Source organism: Megascapheus bottae, chromosome X, assembly GCF_031878675.1.
Source record: "Megascapheus bottae isolate mThoBot1 chromosome X, mThoBot2.hap1, whole genome shotgun sequence".
Taxonomy (NCBI): domain Eukaryota; kingdom Metazoa; phylum Chordata; class Mammalia; order Rodentia; family Geomyidae; genus Megascapheus; species Megascapheus bottae.
In genome coordinates, this window is record NC_143547.1 from 28,856,144 (window position 1) to 28,872,937 (window position 16,794).

Here is a 16,794-nt window from a genome sequence, read left to right on the forward strand (position 1 = left end):
ATGCCCGCCCCTACAGTGCCTCAGCAATGTGCCTCAGCTCACTGAATACTTCCTCAACAACCGCTACCTGGATGAGCTCAACTTCCGCAACCCACTGGGCATGAAAGGCGAACTTGCCGAGGCCTATGCAGACCTGGTGAAGCAGGCATGGTCTGGGTATCACCGCTCAATCGTGCCTAACGTGTTCAAGGTGTGCCTTCACTCCCATGCACCCCATCCCCACTGCACTTACCTCTTTGAACTCTCACTTCCTCTGACAGCCTTGCTCATCTTCTCAGAATAAGGTTGGCCATTTTGCAACCCAGTTCCTGGGCTACCAGCAGCATGACTCCCAGGAGCTGCTGTCATTCCTCTTGGATGGGCTGCATGAGGATCTCAATCGAGTCAAGAATAAGGAATATGTGGAACTGTGTGAGGCCAATGGGAGGCCAGATCAGGTAGGCTGCTCCTGAAACAAGTCCTCCATCTTGAGAGGCCCATTCATGACACTAAGCCTGCTACCCCAGGGAGTCTTTGGTCTCCTTAGGCTGCTAGATATACTTGCCATTTTTGAAGCTCCCCTGCTCTGACCTCAGCTCCAACCTCAGTTCTTCTTCTTCTTCTTATTTTTAACTACTGGAGACTTCATTGTTTTTGTTTTTTTTTTTCTTACGCTTTTGTTTGTTTGGGGAGATAGGATCTCACTATGTAGTCCAGACTGGTCTTAGCTTCCTAAGTGTTGGGGTTACATGTGTCTACCACTACACCCAGCTGCATGCCATTAGATATTTTATAATACAGAGATGGGAATAGTCCCATGAAAAGTAGCAGCTACAACTAGCAAGGCAAAATGAAATACTCTGAGTTCATTCTTGGCATCCTTCTTGCTCATGGTTATATCTATTATGCGTAAATATACTTGTGTAAAATACCAGCCAGGCCAAGGAACAGTGGCTTCTGCTATTCCAGGAGCTTGAGATCTAAGAATCAAAGCTTAAAGTCAGCCTGAGCAGACAAATTCAAGAGACTCCTTATCTCCAATTAACTAGCAAAAAGCCAGAAGTGCTAGTCACTGGTAGCTCATGCCTATAATCCTAACTACTCAGGAGACTAAAAGCTGAGAACTGTGGTTCAAAGCTAGGCCAGCCAGGAAAGTCTATGAGATTCTTAGCTCCAATTAATCACAGAAAAGTGGTGCTGTGGCTCAAGTGGTAGAACTTGAGTAAAAGGATCCCAGGGATAGTGCCTAAGCCCAGAGTTCAAGCCCCAGAATAGGCAAAAAATAAATAAGTAAAAAAATAGAAAAAGTCAGGGCCGGGAGTTTGGCCTAGTGGTAGAGTGCTTGCCTACTATGCATGAAGACCTGGGTTTGATTCCTTGGTACCACATATGTAGAAGAAAGCCAGAAATGGTGTTATAGCTCAAGTGGTAGAGCTCTAGCCTTGAGAAAGCCCAAGGACAGTGCCTAGGCCCTGGACTGGCAAAAAAAATCAGAAGTGGAGTTGTAGTTCAAGTGGTAGAGTACCAGACTTGTGCAAAAAAAGCCAAGCAGGAGCTGAGTTCAAGTCTCAGTACCAGTACACACACACAAAGTCACACGCACATACACACATGGGTGCACATACACACACAGACAGACACATACACACTCGTTAGTATTTTTGTACTTTTTTTGGATATTGATTTTAAAATGATAGGTTATAATAAAAATTTAATTTTGTTTGTGTTTCCTTTTTTGTGTCTGTGCCAATCCTGGGGATTGAACTCGGAGCTTGGGCACTATCCCTGAGTTCTTTGTTTTCCAGTCCTGGGGTTTGCACTCAGGCCCTGAACACTGTCCTTGGGCTTTCTCAAGGCTAGTAGAGCTCTACAACTTGAGCCACAGCACCACTTCTGGCTTTTCTAAGTATGTGGTAACAAGGAATTGAACCCAGATCTTCTCGCATGCTAGGCAAGCACTCTACCACTAGGCCAAACTCCTGGTCTCCCTGAGCTATTTTTGTTCAAACTTAGCATTCTACCCCTTGAGCCCAGTTTCACTTTGGCTTTTTGCTGGTGAAGTGGAGATAAGAGTCTCAAGGACTTTTCTGCCTGGGCTGACTTTAAACTATGATCCTCAGGTCTCAGCTTCTTAAGTAGCTAGGATTATAGGTGTGAGCCACCTGTCCAGCTTCCAACCTCAGTTCTAGCCATAGCCCTAGCACCAGTCAGTCTTCATATCCACTTCAGAGTGAACTCTAACCACAAAAACCCCAGTCCTGACAGTGAGCATGGGTTCCAGATAGGAGCTGCCATTCCATAGCTGGCTTTGAACACTCTCCTTATTCTGTATGAATATCGCCAAACCAAGCTTTCCCTGTGCCATGGGCAAGCCTTCCACTTACCTATCCATGCTATCAACAGGAGGTAGCTCAGGAGGCCTGGCAGAACCATAAACGGCGGAATGATTCTGTGATCGTGGACACTTTCCATGGCCTCTTCAAGTCCACGCTGGTGTGCCCTGATTGTGGCAATGTATCTGTGACCTTCGACCCCTTCTGCTACCTCAGCGTTCCACTGCCTGTCTGCCATAAGAGGGTCTTGGAGGTCTTCTTCATTCCTATGGATCCTCGCCGCAAGCCAGAGCAGGTGGGAGGGCTGGGGACACAATAGGGGCCATGAAATCTGTTTTGATTACTTTGCCACATGTCAAGCGTTTCATGTATTAACTTACCACAAATCCTTCTGATCTGTTGTGGACATTGTTTCTTCCTTAGCACCGGGTTGTAGTCCCCAAGAAAGGCAATATCTCCGATCTGTGTGTGGCTTTGTCCAAACACACTGGTATTGCTCCAGACAAGGTGAGAGACTGTAGATGCAGGCTGAGGGGGTTGGGATTCAGTATCAAGGGGGCACAAGGCCCTAGGGAGATCTTTTAGACTGACCAGCCACCCCCCATCCCATTCCCAGATGATAGTGACCGATGTCTTCAGTCACCGTTTCTATAAGCTCTACCAGCTGGAGGATCCTCTGAGCAGCATTTTGGACCGTGATGATATCTTTGTGTGAGTGAGGAGATCAAGTAGGAATAGTGATTGAACTATAATCTGGTATACTTTTTGGGGGGTGGGGTGGGGACAGGCTTATTGATGGACCACAGAGTCTCAGAAACATGATAGGCAAGCACTTTACCATGAGGCCATACCTCAATATATTTATTTATTTTTCTGCCAGTGTTGGGGCTTGAACTCAGGGACTTGGGCTCTCACTAGGCTTGTTTTTGCTTCTGGTTGGTATCTTAGCACTTGATCCAGGCCTATGACCCTGTCCTTTGCTAGTTTATTGGAGATAAATTGTTCTGAACAGACTTCAGACTGCTATCCTCATCAGCCTACTGAGTCATTAGGGTTATAGGAGGAGCTAGCAGTGCCTAGCCATTCTTTTCAGCTTCTATTTTTTATTATTTTTTTTATTGGTGTCAGCCTTGGGGCTTAATCACAGAATCTGGGCACTGTCTCTGACCTTTTTGCTCACTCAACCACCTGAGCCACAATTCTACTTCTGGCTTTTTGGTGGTTAATTGGAGATGAGTCTCAAGACTTTCCTGCCAGGGCTGGCTCTGAACCACAACATTTAGATCTCAGCCTCCTGGTAGCTAGGATTATAGGTATGAGCCACTGGCTCCCAGTCTCACTTTTTTTTTACCAGTCCTGGGCTTAAGCTCAGAGCCAGAGGACTGTCCTTGGATTTTTCTCAAGACTAGAGCTCTACCACTTGAGGCTCAGCACCACTTCTGGCTTTTCCTAAGTATGTGGTACCAAGGAATCAAACCTGGGTCTTTGTACATGCTAGGCAAGCACTCTACCTCTAGGCCAAACTCCTGGCCCCAGTCTCACTTTTTAATTTTTTTTTCTTGGAGCTATAGCCCCAGTCACAGGAAAATTAAAAAAAATCTTTAGGCAACTTAAAATTAAACATGGTTTTGTATATAAATTTATTTGTAAACAAAACAAAATTTTACAAAAGAAAAAAATTTTTTTGAGGGGGGACCATGAGGCTTGAAATCTGGGCCTGGGCACTGTCCCTGAGCACTTCAGCTCAATGCTACCACCTTACCCCTTGAGTCACAGACTCACTTCCCATTTTCTAGTGGCTAATTGAAGATAAGAGGTCTCACGTTCTTTAGTGCCCAGGCTGGCTTTGAATAGTGATCCTCAGATCTCAGCCTGAGTAGCTAGGATTACAGGTTTGAGCCACTGCGCCTGGCAAGAAAAGAGTTTTTAAACTACTCTGTCCCAAAAATTGTTAACCCTCTCAGCCCTCTAGTATGACTAAAATACTTCTAAACCAGCACATAAAGTACTATTAGTTACACAATAGTTTGTAAAGCATAAAACATTTAGCTGTTTCTCAAACCCTTTTATTTATGTTTTTTCATGATTTATTTTTTTTATTGTAATTAGTAAAAGGGTTACATGATATTTGCCAGATAGAAGGTGCATTAATTCACATACATTGATATCCTTTCACATTCTCAAACCCTTTTAAAAAAGGGTTTTCAGCCAGATGCCTAGCTACTCAGGAGGCTGAGATCTGAGGTTCACAGTTCAAAAGCAGCCTAAGCAGGAAAGTCTGTAAGACTCATCTTCAGTTCATCACAGAAAAGCCAGAAGTAGAGCTGTGGCTCAAGAGGTAGAATGCTAGCCTTGAACAAAAAGAAACTTTGGGATAGCACCCAGACCCAGCAAAAAGAAAAAAAAAGTTTTCAGGCCATAGGACTAAATGGAGGATCTGGGGATGTGGCTTAGTAGTAGAGTGCTTGTCCAATATGCATGAAGTCCTGGGTTCAATTCCTTAGTACCACATAAGCAGAAAAGGCCAGAAGTGGCACTGTGACTCAAGTTGGTGGACCACTAGCCTTGAATAAGAGAAACTCAGGGACAGTGCCCTAGGACCAGTAAGAAAAAGTAAGTGGAACACTTGGGGGTAGAGTCAGTGAGACTTTCTTGGGATACCATGATTATGTGTGACCTGATGTCCATTCCCACAGATATGAGGTAACAGGCCGGATTGAGCCCACTGAGGGTTCAAGAGATGACATTGTAGTTCCTGTCTACCTGCGGGAGCGCACACAAGCCCGGGACTACAACAATTCCTACTATGGTCTGATACTTTTTGGGCACCCTCTGCTGGTTTCAGTGCCGCGGGACCGGTTCTCTTGGGAGGGCTTGTATAACATCCTGCTTTACCGTCTTTCGTAAGTGTCTCCTTCCCAGGGATAGAGAGGTGGGGGTCTGAACTGAGACCTGGGGGTTCAGCTGGTTTTTGGACCTTTCCCATCAGCATTCAAAAGACAGTGAAAACTTCACAGGGCCACAAAGGAACTTAATAGGATTTTACAAAGCATTTTATTATGCGTTTGACTCCAAAGTCCACCTCTCAGAGGTTCCTTGAGAGGAATTCACAGCTGAGTATGTGTGGCACAGGAGTGTCTGTATTCTTGGGCTATTGCTGGCATGGCATCCACAGCCTCTCTGTATTTACATCCCTATCTCACACCTTCCTGCCCCAAATTAGGAGCTCTTTGTGTGCAGGTTCACTGCAGACTTGCTTTCCATCAACACCAAACCAAAACCTTAACCGTAAGCTCTGCTGACACCCTCCTTGTACCCCAGCCTTGCAAGTCTCTCTTTCTCTCTTTTTTCTGTTGCAGACGCTATGTGACTAAACCCACCTCAGATGAAGAGGATAATGGAGATGAGAAAGGTGAGAGAAAGGAGGGAGATAGGCTCAAGGAGAATGAGGATCTTGGCCAGATGCTGGTGATTTATTCTTATAGGTCAGGCTACTCAGAAGGCAGAGGATCATGGTTTAAAGCCAGCCCTGACAGGAAAGTCCATGAGATACTTACCTCCAATTAACCACCAGAACAGCTAAAAGTGGAGCTGTGGCTCCAGTGGTAAAGCACTAGCCTTAAGCACAAAAACTCCAGGACAGTGCCCAGGCCCTGAGTTCAAGCCTTAGGACCAGCACACCCAAATAAAAAAAAAAATAATAATGATGATGATGATGATGATTTAGATATGTGTTCTATGGCCTACATGGGAATGAGGGGCTGTGGGTGGTAGGTTGGGGCAGGTGAACCACATACAGGGTTCATTGGGGTGTACATTGCAGCTCAGTCCCTTGGGGCTCACACATTCCCATCCTTGACATCTTCCCTACCCCAGGAGATGACAATGATGAGGAGGAGGAGCAAGAAAATGAAGCCATTGTTGATGAAGAAGGGAAAGAGGAAATCCCTGGACCCTCCAACCAAGGCAACATCCAAGAATCTGAGCCCGAACAGCCTGGGCCCAGTTCTGGCATTAATAGAAGATGCTCATTTCTCTTGGACAACCACCTTCATTCATCTCAGTGGCCACCAAGGCGACGCCGCAAGCAACTGTTCACCCTGCAGACAGTCAACTCCAATGGGACCAGTGACCGTTCCACCTCCCCTGAAGAAATACAAAGTATGTCCTTTGGGAGTTGAACTGGGGCAGTGGTGTGAGGGGTGGGGTTTCCTAGCAACAGAAGCCATGACTACCATCACCTCTGCACCTTCAGCCCAGCCATACATCGCCATGGACTGGGAGCCGGAGATGAAGAGACGCTACTATGACGAGGTGGAAGCTGAGGTAAACAGGACCACAGGGATGAGGGTACTTAGAGCTCATGCTTTCAAACCTTCACACATCCAAACATCCTCTCCTCATTGCTAGCCTGGGCCTGGTGTGTGTGTGTGTGTGTGTGTGTGTGTGTGTGTGTGTGTGTGTGTGTGTGTGTGTGTGTGTGTGTGTGTGTGTGTGTGTGTGTGTGTGTGTGTGTGTGTGTGTGTGTGTGTGTGTGTGTGTGTGTGTGTGTGACCGACCATCCTGGAGCTTGAACACAAGGCTTGGGCACTGTCCCTGAGCTATTGTGCTTAAGGCTAGCATTCTATCACATCACTTGAGCACCAGCTCCACTCCTGGCTTTTTGATGGCTAATTGAGATAAGAATCTTATAGACTTTCCTGTCTGGTCAAGCTTTAAACCAGGATCCTCAGATCTCAGCCTCCCAAGTTGCTAGAATTATAGGTGTAAGCCACCACCACCTGACCTGGGCCTTTTTTTTTAACACTTAAACACCTATGGGAGCCCCAGAACCTGGAGTTCCTAGCTTCATTTGGCCTGTGACTCCCCATCCCGACCCTGGCTCTGTTTCTCTGCCCTCCTTACACCATATCCCACTGTGCACTTGCCAGGGATATGTGAAACATGATTGTGTGGGCTATGTACTGAAGAAGGCCCCAGTGCAGCTGCAAGAGTGCATCGAGCTCTTCACCACCATGGAGACACTGGAGAAAGAAAACCCCTGGTGAGAATCCAACATGGCTGGGAGGGACTTTGTGGGTGGCATTTCTTGCCTGGGTCCAGTTCCTTGTCAAGGGATTCTCTGTCCACTTCAACTCCTTCCAACCACACTGGACACACACACACACACATACACACACACACACATACACACACACACAGACTCTTCAGAAGTATAAATGAGAACAAATGAGAAAACATTCCAGGCAAACTGAAAGTCAGAGTACCCTTTAAAATCCGAACTAGGGGGCTGGGAGTTCGGCCTAGTGGTAAAGTGCTTGCCTAGCATGCATGAAGACCCGGGTTCGATTCCTTGGCACCACATACATAGAAAAAAGCTGGAAGTGGTGCTGAGGCTCAAGTGGTAGAACTGTAGCCTTGAGAAAGTCCAAAAACAATGCTTAGGCTCTGAGCTCAAGCCCAGGACTGGCAAAAAAATAAAGACTTTAAAAATAAAATAAAATAAAATCTGAACTGGGCACCAGTGACTCACACTTGGTATTCTAATTACTCAGGAAGCTGAGATCCAGAGGATCATGATTTAGAGCCAGCCTAGGCAGAATAGTCTATGAGATTCTAACTCCAAAGTAACTAACAGCAGCAGCAACAAGAAGAAAGCAAGCCGTACACCAGTGGCTTATGCCTGTAATACTAGCTACTTAGAAGGCTGAGATCTGAGGATCGTGGTTCAAAGCCAGCCCAGGCAGAAAAGTCCATGACACTGTTGTCTCCATTTAACTACCAGAAAACTGGAAGTGGCGCTGTGGCTCAAAGCTGTAGAGCAAAGCTTTGAGCTGAAGAACTCAGGGACAGTGCCCAGGCCCTGAGTTCAAGCCCCACGGCCAGCCTAAAAAACAAACAAAAAAACCCAGAAGGGCTGGAAGTGGAGTTCCAGTAGTAAAGTATCAGCTATCAGCAAGAAAACCAAACAAGTGAAAGGCTCTGAGTTCAAACCCCAGTGCCAGGGCAGGAAGGAGGGAGGGGGAGGGGAATGAAAGCAACTGTTTGTTAGTCTTTATCATAGTCTTTGTGAGGTAGAGTCAGGAAGATGACTAGTTTAAGGACCTCCTAGGCTACATTGTAAGACCATGTTTCTGTTAAACCAAATCTAAGTAAAGAGCGGACAAGACAGGGCACATAGAAGCTGGACCATGCCTAGGTAACAGGGAATCTGTCTGTAGGTACTGTTCTTCCTGCAAGCAACACCAGCTGGCTACCAAGAAACTGGATCTGTGGGCACTACCGGAGATCCTCATCATCCACCTGAAGCGCTTTTCCTTTTCCAAGTTTTCCCATGAGAAGCTGGACACCCTGGTGCAGTTTCCTATTCGGTCAGGGAACTTGAGAATGGAAGGTGTAGGGGGGGAAGTAGAGAAAGAAAACCAGCAGGGAAGGGGGTGGGGACAGGATTAAATGTGTCCTCCTTATCCACAGGGATCTGGACTTCTCTGAGTTCGTCATCAAACCACAAAACGAGTCGGCTCCAGACCTGTACAAATACGATCTCATTGCAGTTTCCAACCACTACGGGGGCATGCGTGATGGTCACTGTATGTGCTGTGTGGTGGGCAGGGCAGTTCCTGGGGGTCTGGATTAAGAGGGTCAGGATGCCCCCAGTGGGTGATTAAGCATGTAGGCTGGAGGAGAGGTTACACAGAGCTGCCGGGGAGGGAATCTAGGTACCTCAGAGAACCAGGAAGGGTGGGTAAAGATGGCTTCTGGTCCCTTGCAGATACAACATTTGCCTGCAACAAGGACAGCGGCCAGTGGCACTACTTTGATGACAACAGCGTCTCACCTGTGAATGAGAATCAGATTGAGGTACCAGTTCTGTTCTCCCTTCTCTTTGTGTCCTATCTGTATCTCCCTTCCCCAGAGCCATGTTGACCTTTATCCTCTCCCTGCAGTCCAAGGCAGCCTATGTCCTGTTCTACCAACGGCAGGATGTGGCACGTCGCCAGCCTCAGCCTGACTCATCTGTTCCCTCAGACTCCCCTGCCTTCAAGTCCTCACCTGGCACTGAGTTCATGGATGTTAATTGAGGTGCCCTAGGACCTGCTAGAGGGAAGAAAGACCTTTCTCTCTCTCTGCCACCCTGCTTCTCATGTCTGCCCTCTCTTGCAAGTGTTCAGTGCCCCCACCAGGTGTTGCAGGCTTAGTTCGTGGCTACTGTTCTCCTGTGCTGCTGCGTTGCTCTGTTCCAGGAGGAAGAGGCACTGTGCCCCAACCTGTGTGCCCCATAGAGCAGTGACCTCCCTCCTAGTCTTATTTATGTGTCCCCATCCCTCTCTCCTGATGCTGGAGTGTTTTTAGTGGTTGGTGATGGGGGTTAAATCTGAACACAGAGTGTATTTTCTTATTGAGATCCGGTACCTTATGCTGTGTATGTGATATACATATATATATTAAAAAAAAGTTCCAGTTTGTTCTTGCACAGCAGTGGACTTTTTTTCCCTCCAACAGACCTAGTAGGTAAAAATTTTAGGCCTAGGTTCTGTGTACTTTGAAGTGTTGTATGTGTTGAGTGTGTGTGTGTGTGTGTGTGTTGATCCTGGGACTTGAACTCAGGACCTGGGTGCTGTCCCTGAGCTTTTGTGTTCAAGACTCTACTTCTAACTTTTTGATGGTTAATTGGAGATAAGTAGCTCATGGACTTTCCTACCCAGGCTGGCTTCAAATTGCAGTCCTCAGATCTCAGCCTCATGAATAGCTAGGATTTTAGGCATGAGCCACCAGTGCTAGGCTGGTTATTGTTTTTTTTTTAAAGATTATAAAATTGGTTTATTGCAAAAGAAGTTCAAGAATAACCAGTTAAATTCTTATCCCCATGCTACCAACACAAGCAAGAGACGTTATAGGCTGGTTATTGTTTTAAGTGTTTGTTTTACCCCATCTGTGGGCCAGATACTAATCACCAAGCACCAAATGTATACCCAGCTTTTTCCAAAGCCTTTTCCAAATATCATCTCAATCCTCACATTGTATCATTTCATGTCAGGGTTGTCAATTGTGGTTTCAGATAGGGAAATTGAGGCATAGAAGGGCAGAAATAGCTCACATTTGGTGAGGAAGTCCATGTGTCTCATTAGTCACACTGGAGTCAGTACCTGGAGATGGGGCATTTGCTTGTCTGGATCTCCCACTCTGCATATCTGTCTAGAGACCTGAGGTACAAAGGGTGTACCTGGAAGACAGTCATCTCTGTAGGCATGTGTCATTTTGGGGCACAAGAATATACACCAGGGTCTCTGAATGTGGCTTAGTGGGAGAATGCTTGTCTAGCATGCACAAAGCCCCAGGTTCCATTCTTCAGCACCACATAAACAAAAAAAGCTGAAAGTGGCTCTGTGGCTCAAGTGGTAGAGTGCTAGCCTTGAGCAAAAGAAGCTCAGGGACAGTGCCCAGGCCCCAGGCCCTGAGTTCGAGCCCCAGGAGACAGACAGACAGACAGACAGACAGACAGACAGACACACACACACACATACACACACAAATAATATACACCAGCCCACATCTCAGACACTAATAGTATCCTCTGAGAGGACTTAGTCCCCTTTGAAAAATGTTCTGGACATGTTAGAACAGCTGACCAGTTGATGGGACTTGAGTCTCTGGTGCCCCAGCCCTTGGTCCCTCACCCAACCAGGACCCTGACCATACCACCCCAAGCAAGTCCCCTGCTGTCATCAAGACTGCTGTGTGTACTCAATGTCCCCCACTGGGCCCTTCCCATAGGAGTCAACTCTCACTTCTGAATAACTTGGCTCAAGTGAAGACAGCTGAGGGAGAGCAAATGTGTGGCAGCTGGACATAAATAACCCACCCAGCCTTTCCCTGGGAGGGAAGGGGTAGGGAGAAGAGCGAGAGAGATTCCTGACTGGGGCAGTTGAAGGGCTGCTCTCACAGCATTCCTCCAGCTTGCTCCCCTTACACTGCCTCCACACTGGGCTTGGCAGGACTCTCTAGAAAGAACACTGCCTGAACTCTGCCACTCACATACCTCCTGATCACTCGTCATTGACAGGAAGGAACCGAAGCCATTGCTGTGAGGTATTAATAACTTATGTGCAAATTGCAGAAGTACTAGTTTCAGTTATGTCAACCCAGGAACTCAAATGCTACCACTGAATTCTTTAAAGACCATGATTGAATCACTATCATCACTGTATTGTATAGATTAAGAAGCAGGCATAGACCAGGCATTGATGGCTTATGGCTCTAATCCTAGCCACTCAGGAGGCTGAGATCTAAGGATCATTGTTCAAAGCCAGCCTGGGCACGAAAGTCCATAAGACTCATTTCAAATTAGCCACCCGAAAACCAGAAGTGGAGCTGTGGCTCAACATGGTAGAGCTGTAGCCTTAAGCTGAAGAGCTTAGGGACAGAACCCAGGCCCAGAGTTCAAGCCCCATAACCAACACACAAAAGTAAAGCAGGCATAAAGCTGGGTACCAGTGGTTCATGCCTATAATCCTAACTACTCAGGAGGCTGAGATCTGAGGATTATGGTTTCAGGCCAGCCCAAGTAGGAAAATCCCTTAGATTCATTTCCAACTAACCATAAAAGTACTAGAAGTAGAGCTGTGGCTTAAGTGGTAAAGAGCTAGCTTTGAACAAAAGCCCCAGGGCTAGACCACACACACACACACAGCTGACACAGAGGCTGGTAGTGTGTTTACCTAACATATACAGAACCCCAGGCTTCATCCTCAGCAGCAGAAAGAAAACCAAAAGAGATGACATACAATGGACGGAACCTAAGAGGCATGCCCCCTTACAGATAGTCAATGACCAATCTCATGTCAAAGTAAAACCATATTGGGTCTTGCTATGCAGTGCAAGCTGGCTTGGAACTTGCTATGGAGCCCAGGCTGGCCTTGAACCTGTAATCCTTCTGCCTCAGTCTTCTAAGTGTTGAGATTACAGGTGTGACCAACTCATCTAGCCCGAAGACTTCTTGAAATGTGATAATATGTGAACGACTAAGGAAAAATAAGACAATAGACACACAGAGACAAGCCTCACTGTAGAATGATCTGACATTAGTATAGTCATGGGGATAAGAGAAATGAACAAGAAGCTGGGTGCTGATGGTGCACGACTCTAATCCTAGCAATTCATGAGGTTGAGATCCAAGGATCACAATTTGAAGCCGGCCCAGGCAGGAATGTAGATGAGACTCCACTTAACCAGCAAAAAGCTGGAAATGGAGCAATGGCTCAAGTTGGTAGAGCACTAGCCTTGGGCAAAAAAGCTCAAGGACAGTATACAGTGTACAGGTCCTGGCACTGGACTAATACAAAAAAATGAACTAGATCATCAATATACCTCCATGGTAGAGCACTTGTGTTGGGGGCCAAGTAACGCCATGTCTAATAACTTTCTGCTGAGACAAGGCAAGGCGCAAGAGGCAGGGCGCAAGACTTGATTACGATTGGTTACATATGTGTTATTGTTTATCGCTCTTTGCTGGGAGCTAGAGTGAGGGTATATTAGCTGGAGGGACTTCCTCAGGAGGGGGTTTTTTGGGGGAGAGAGAGATTTTCCTGCCTTGATGAAGCTGCATGGAGTTTCTGTTCGTGCTCTGGGGAAGGAAGGCTGAGTGCAGGATGACAGTGGGTCTCTCCTCTCACGGCTTGGACTGGTCAGGGTGTGTTTTTCCCCATCCCTCCAACTAATTGAGAGGGACCAGGGACGAAGGACCCCGACACACTTGCCTAGCATATACAAAGCTCTGGGCTTGGTCTCCAGTGACAAAGGAGAAAGGAAGGAAGGAAGGGAGGGAAGGAGGGACAAAAGAAAACTTTGGAAGTATGTGGGGGGGGAATGTAGAAGCTGGGTGTGGGTGACTCATGTCAGTAATCCTAGCTACTTAGGAAGCTCAGGGACAGTGCCTAGGCCCTGAGTTCAAGTCCCGTGTCTGACAGAAAAACAAAACAAAACTTAAGAGCTGGGTGCTGGTAGTTCACACCTATAATCCTAGCTACTCAGGAGGCTAAGCTATGACAATCACGGTTTGAAGGTGGCCTGGAGAGGAAAAAGTCCAGGAGACTCCTATCTCCAATTAACCACTAGAAAACTGGACATGGAGCTGTGGCTTAAAGTGGTAGAGCTCTAGGCCTGTGATTGCCTAGCATGCACAAAGACCCTGATTCGATTCCACAGTACCACATACATAGAAAAAAGCCAGAAGTGGTGCTTAGGCTCAAGTGGTAGAGCTCTAGCCTTGAGAAAGCCTAAGGACAGTGCTCAGGCCCTGAGTTCAAGCCCCAGGACTGGCAAAAAAAGGAGCAACCACATAAGGTCAGATATGTTAGGACACATCTGTAAACACTGCTACTTGGGAAGTGGAGATAGGAGGATCCTGATTCAAGGCTGGCCTTGGGCAAAAGTGAGACCCTCTGAACAAATAAAAAAAGGAGTAGAGGTGTGGTTCAAGTGGCAGAATGCTTGCATAGCAAGCAGAAGGCCTCAAGTTCAATCTCCAATACCACCAAAGCTAAACAAAATAAAAATCATACTGTAGTAGGTAAAAAATGGGTTATTTTGAACAAAGCACTGTGATATTTGGACAGGCAATTTGATAACCAAGATGACTAGTAAATGACAGGTAAAATATGCAGGGTGGATTCACTGGATAATGGAATAATTCATAGCCAGAGTGAGACAAAGTGGGATGGTATTGAGATTTCATCACAGTGGACACAACTGTAAAATTACAGCTTTCAAAAAATAGCTATTTTCAGGGGCTGAGAGTTTGGCCTAATGGTAGAGTGTTTGCCTAGCATGCACGAAGACACAGGTTTGATTCCTGTGTAACACATACGTAGGAAAAAAGCTGGAAGTGGTGCTGTGGCTAAAGTGGTAGAGCTCTAACCTTGAGAAAAGTCCAAGGACAGTGCTCAGGCCCTGAGTTCAAGCCCCACAATTGGCAAATATATAAATAGCTATTTTCAATAACTCCTGAATTCTAAAATTTTCCATTTAATAAACCATGGTTAGATGTGTGCAACAGAAATGCTAGAAAGAGACAGTGCGGGAGGGTTGGGAGTTTGGCTTACTGTTAGAGGGCTTGCCTAGCATGTGCGAAGACCCAAGTTTGATTCTTCAGTACCACATACATTAAAAAAAGCCAGAAGTGGTGCTGTGGCTCAAGTGGCAGAGCTCTAGCTTTTAGAAAGACCAAGGACAGTGCCCAGGCCCTGAGTTCAAGCCCCAGGCCTGGAAAAAAATAAATAGAAAAAAGTGGGGATAAATGGAACCTGTTGAGCTTGGCATGAGGACACACTCGTATAATCCCACCCTACACTATATAGTGAGAATAAAAGCACACAGAAAATGGGCAGGTGAACTGTACACTTTTTGCTAAGCAAAGCTTACTGTCAAGTTTTGTATACAATACTTGGCAAACAGTTTTAAGAATTTCATGATAGCATTTTCATCTCTCTGTGTTCAACCTTGCTATAATCATGCACTTATTTTTTTTGTCAGTTGTGGGATTTGATATCTGAGCCTGGGCCCTGTCCCTGAGCTCTTCAGATCAAGGCTACCACTCTATTCCTTGAGCCACTGTGACACTTCTGGTTTTCCGGTAGTTAATTGGAGATAAGTGTATCACAGACTTTAGTGCCCAGGCTTTGCTTTGAACCTCGATCCTCAGATCTCAGCCTCCCGAGTAGCTAGGATTACAGGCATGAGCCACCACGCCCAGCTCATGCAATTAATTTTTTTATTAGTAGTTTCCAGAGGCTGGAAACGTTGACAAGTGAATATACAGAGGATGGTTAATGGCTATAGGAGTGCAGTTAGGTAGACACTTGCCTCTGTTTTGAACTTCTTTATTGTACCTTTAAAAAATAAAAAGTACGGGCCAGGAGTTTGGCCTAGCAGTAAGAGTGCCTGCCTAGCATGCACAAAGGCCCGGGTTCTATTCCTTGGTATCACATACATAGCAAAAGCTGAAAGTGATGCTGTGGCTCAAGTAGTAGAGCTCTAGCCTTGAGAAAGCCCAAGGATAGTGCTCAGGCCCTGAGTTCAAGCCCCAGTACTGGCGGGGAAAAAAAAGTACATTCTGGGCTGGTGTTGGTGGCTCACACCTTAGCTCAAGAGACTAAGCTCTGAACGGTTGTGGTTTGAAGCCAGCACAAGCAGGAAAGTCTGTGAAACTCTTTTAACTTGTTTTGTCTTTTTTGGTTTTTGCTACTGGGGGTCGAACCTAGGATATTGTACTTGGTAGACAAGTGCTTTGCCACTGAACTACGTCCTAGCCAACGTCCATGAAACTCTTATCTCCACCAAAAAGCCAGAAGTAAAGCTGTGATTCTAGAGCATTGTCCTTGAACACTAAAGTTCAGAGATAACACCCCGTCTCTGAGTTCAAACTCCCCGGCTGAACACACAAAAAATACCAGATTTTTGTTCCTGTCATTTAAAAGACTGAGCCATGGGGCCGGGAGTTTGGCCTAGTGGTAGAGTACTTGCCTAGCATACATGAAGACCCTGGTTCAATTCCTTGGTACCACATACATAGAAAAGAAGCCAGAAATATTGCTGAGACTCAAGTGGTAGAGCTCTAGCCTTGAGAAAAAGAACCCAAGGACAGTGCTCAGGCCCTGATTACAAACCTAGGACTGGCAAAAACAAAAATAAAATAAATAAATAAATGAAAGAGCCATTTTGGAAGGATTAACTCTCTGGAAATAACTTAGTTATTTTTTCTTGCCTGCCTGCTTTGCCTTGCCTTTCTTTCCTTTCTTTCCTCTCTTTTCCTTTCCTTTCCCTTCCTTCCTTTTCTTGTGTTGATACCGGGGCTTGAATTCAGGGCCTGATCACTGACCCTTAGCTTTTTCAGTCAAGGATGGCATTTTGCTACTTGAACTTTCCTCCTGGGTGTTTGCTGGTTAATTAGAAATAAGAATGTCATGAACTTTCCTTCCCAAGCTAGCTTTAAACCTATATCCTCAGAACTCAGCCCCCTGACTAGCTACGATTCCAGGTATAAGCCACCAGTGCCCAGCTCAAGTTCTTTATTTTATTTTTATTTTTATTAAGGAATTGTACAGAGAGGTTACAATTCCATAAGTCAAATAATGAATATAATGAGCTAGCCACCTTTGCTGAAGGTTAGCACTCAACCATTTTGAGCCACAGCACCACTTCCTGCTTTTTCTGAATTATGTTTTGGAGATAAGAGTCTCACAGACTTTTCTGTCAAGGCTGGCTTTGAACTGGAATCCTTAAATCTCAGTCTGCTGGGTAGCTAGGATTACAGGCATGAGCCACCAGTGCCTGGATTGATTTGCATTTCTTTTTTCTTTTTTCTTTCTTTTTTTTTTTTGGCCAATCAAGGTTAGAGCTCTACCACTTGAGCCTCAGCACCACTTCCAGCTTAATTGGACATAAGAGTCACACAATGTTCAGTGCCTGGGCTGGCTTTGAACAG

The 16,794-nt window shown here is 46.0% G+C and overlaps 1 protein-coding gene across 1 annotated transcript in view; it reads left to right on the plus strand.

Annotated features, from left to right (window-relative positions):
* Nucleotides 1-9,768, plus strand: part of Usp11 (ubiquitin specific peptidase 11) — a 28,159-nt gene extending 18,391 nt beyond the window's left edge. The window contains exons 9-22 of the mRNA XM_090325643.1: nt 17-190; nt 279-437; nt 2,383-2,607; nt 2,736-2,819; nt 2,929-3,023; nt 5,009-5,215; nt 5,672-5,724; nt 6,189-6,473; nt 6,568-6,638; nt 7,244-7,356; nt 8,534-8,683; nt 8,787-8,902; nt 9,085-9,173; nt 9,260-9,768. Coding sequence (XP_090181769.1) covers nt 17-190; nt 279-437; nt 2,383-2,607; nt 2,736-2,819; nt 2,929-3,023; nt 5,009-5,215; nt 5,672-5,724; nt 6,189-6,473; nt 6,568-6,638; nt 7,244-7,356; nt 8,534-8,683; nt 8,787-8,902; nt 9,085-9,173; nt 9,260-9,394 — 1,956 coding nt within the window. The 3' untranslated portion in view covers nt 9,395-9,768. The remainder of the gene's footprint in view (nt 1-16; nt 191-278; nt 438-2,382; nt 2,608-2,735; nt 2,820-2,928; nt 3,024-5,008; nt 5,216-5,671; nt 5,725-6,188; nt 6,474-6,567; nt 6,639-7,243; nt 7,357-8,533; nt 8,684-8,786; nt 8,903-9,084; nt 9,174-9,259) is intronic.
* The last annotated feature ends 7,026 nt before the right edge of the window (nt 9,769-16,794 follow it).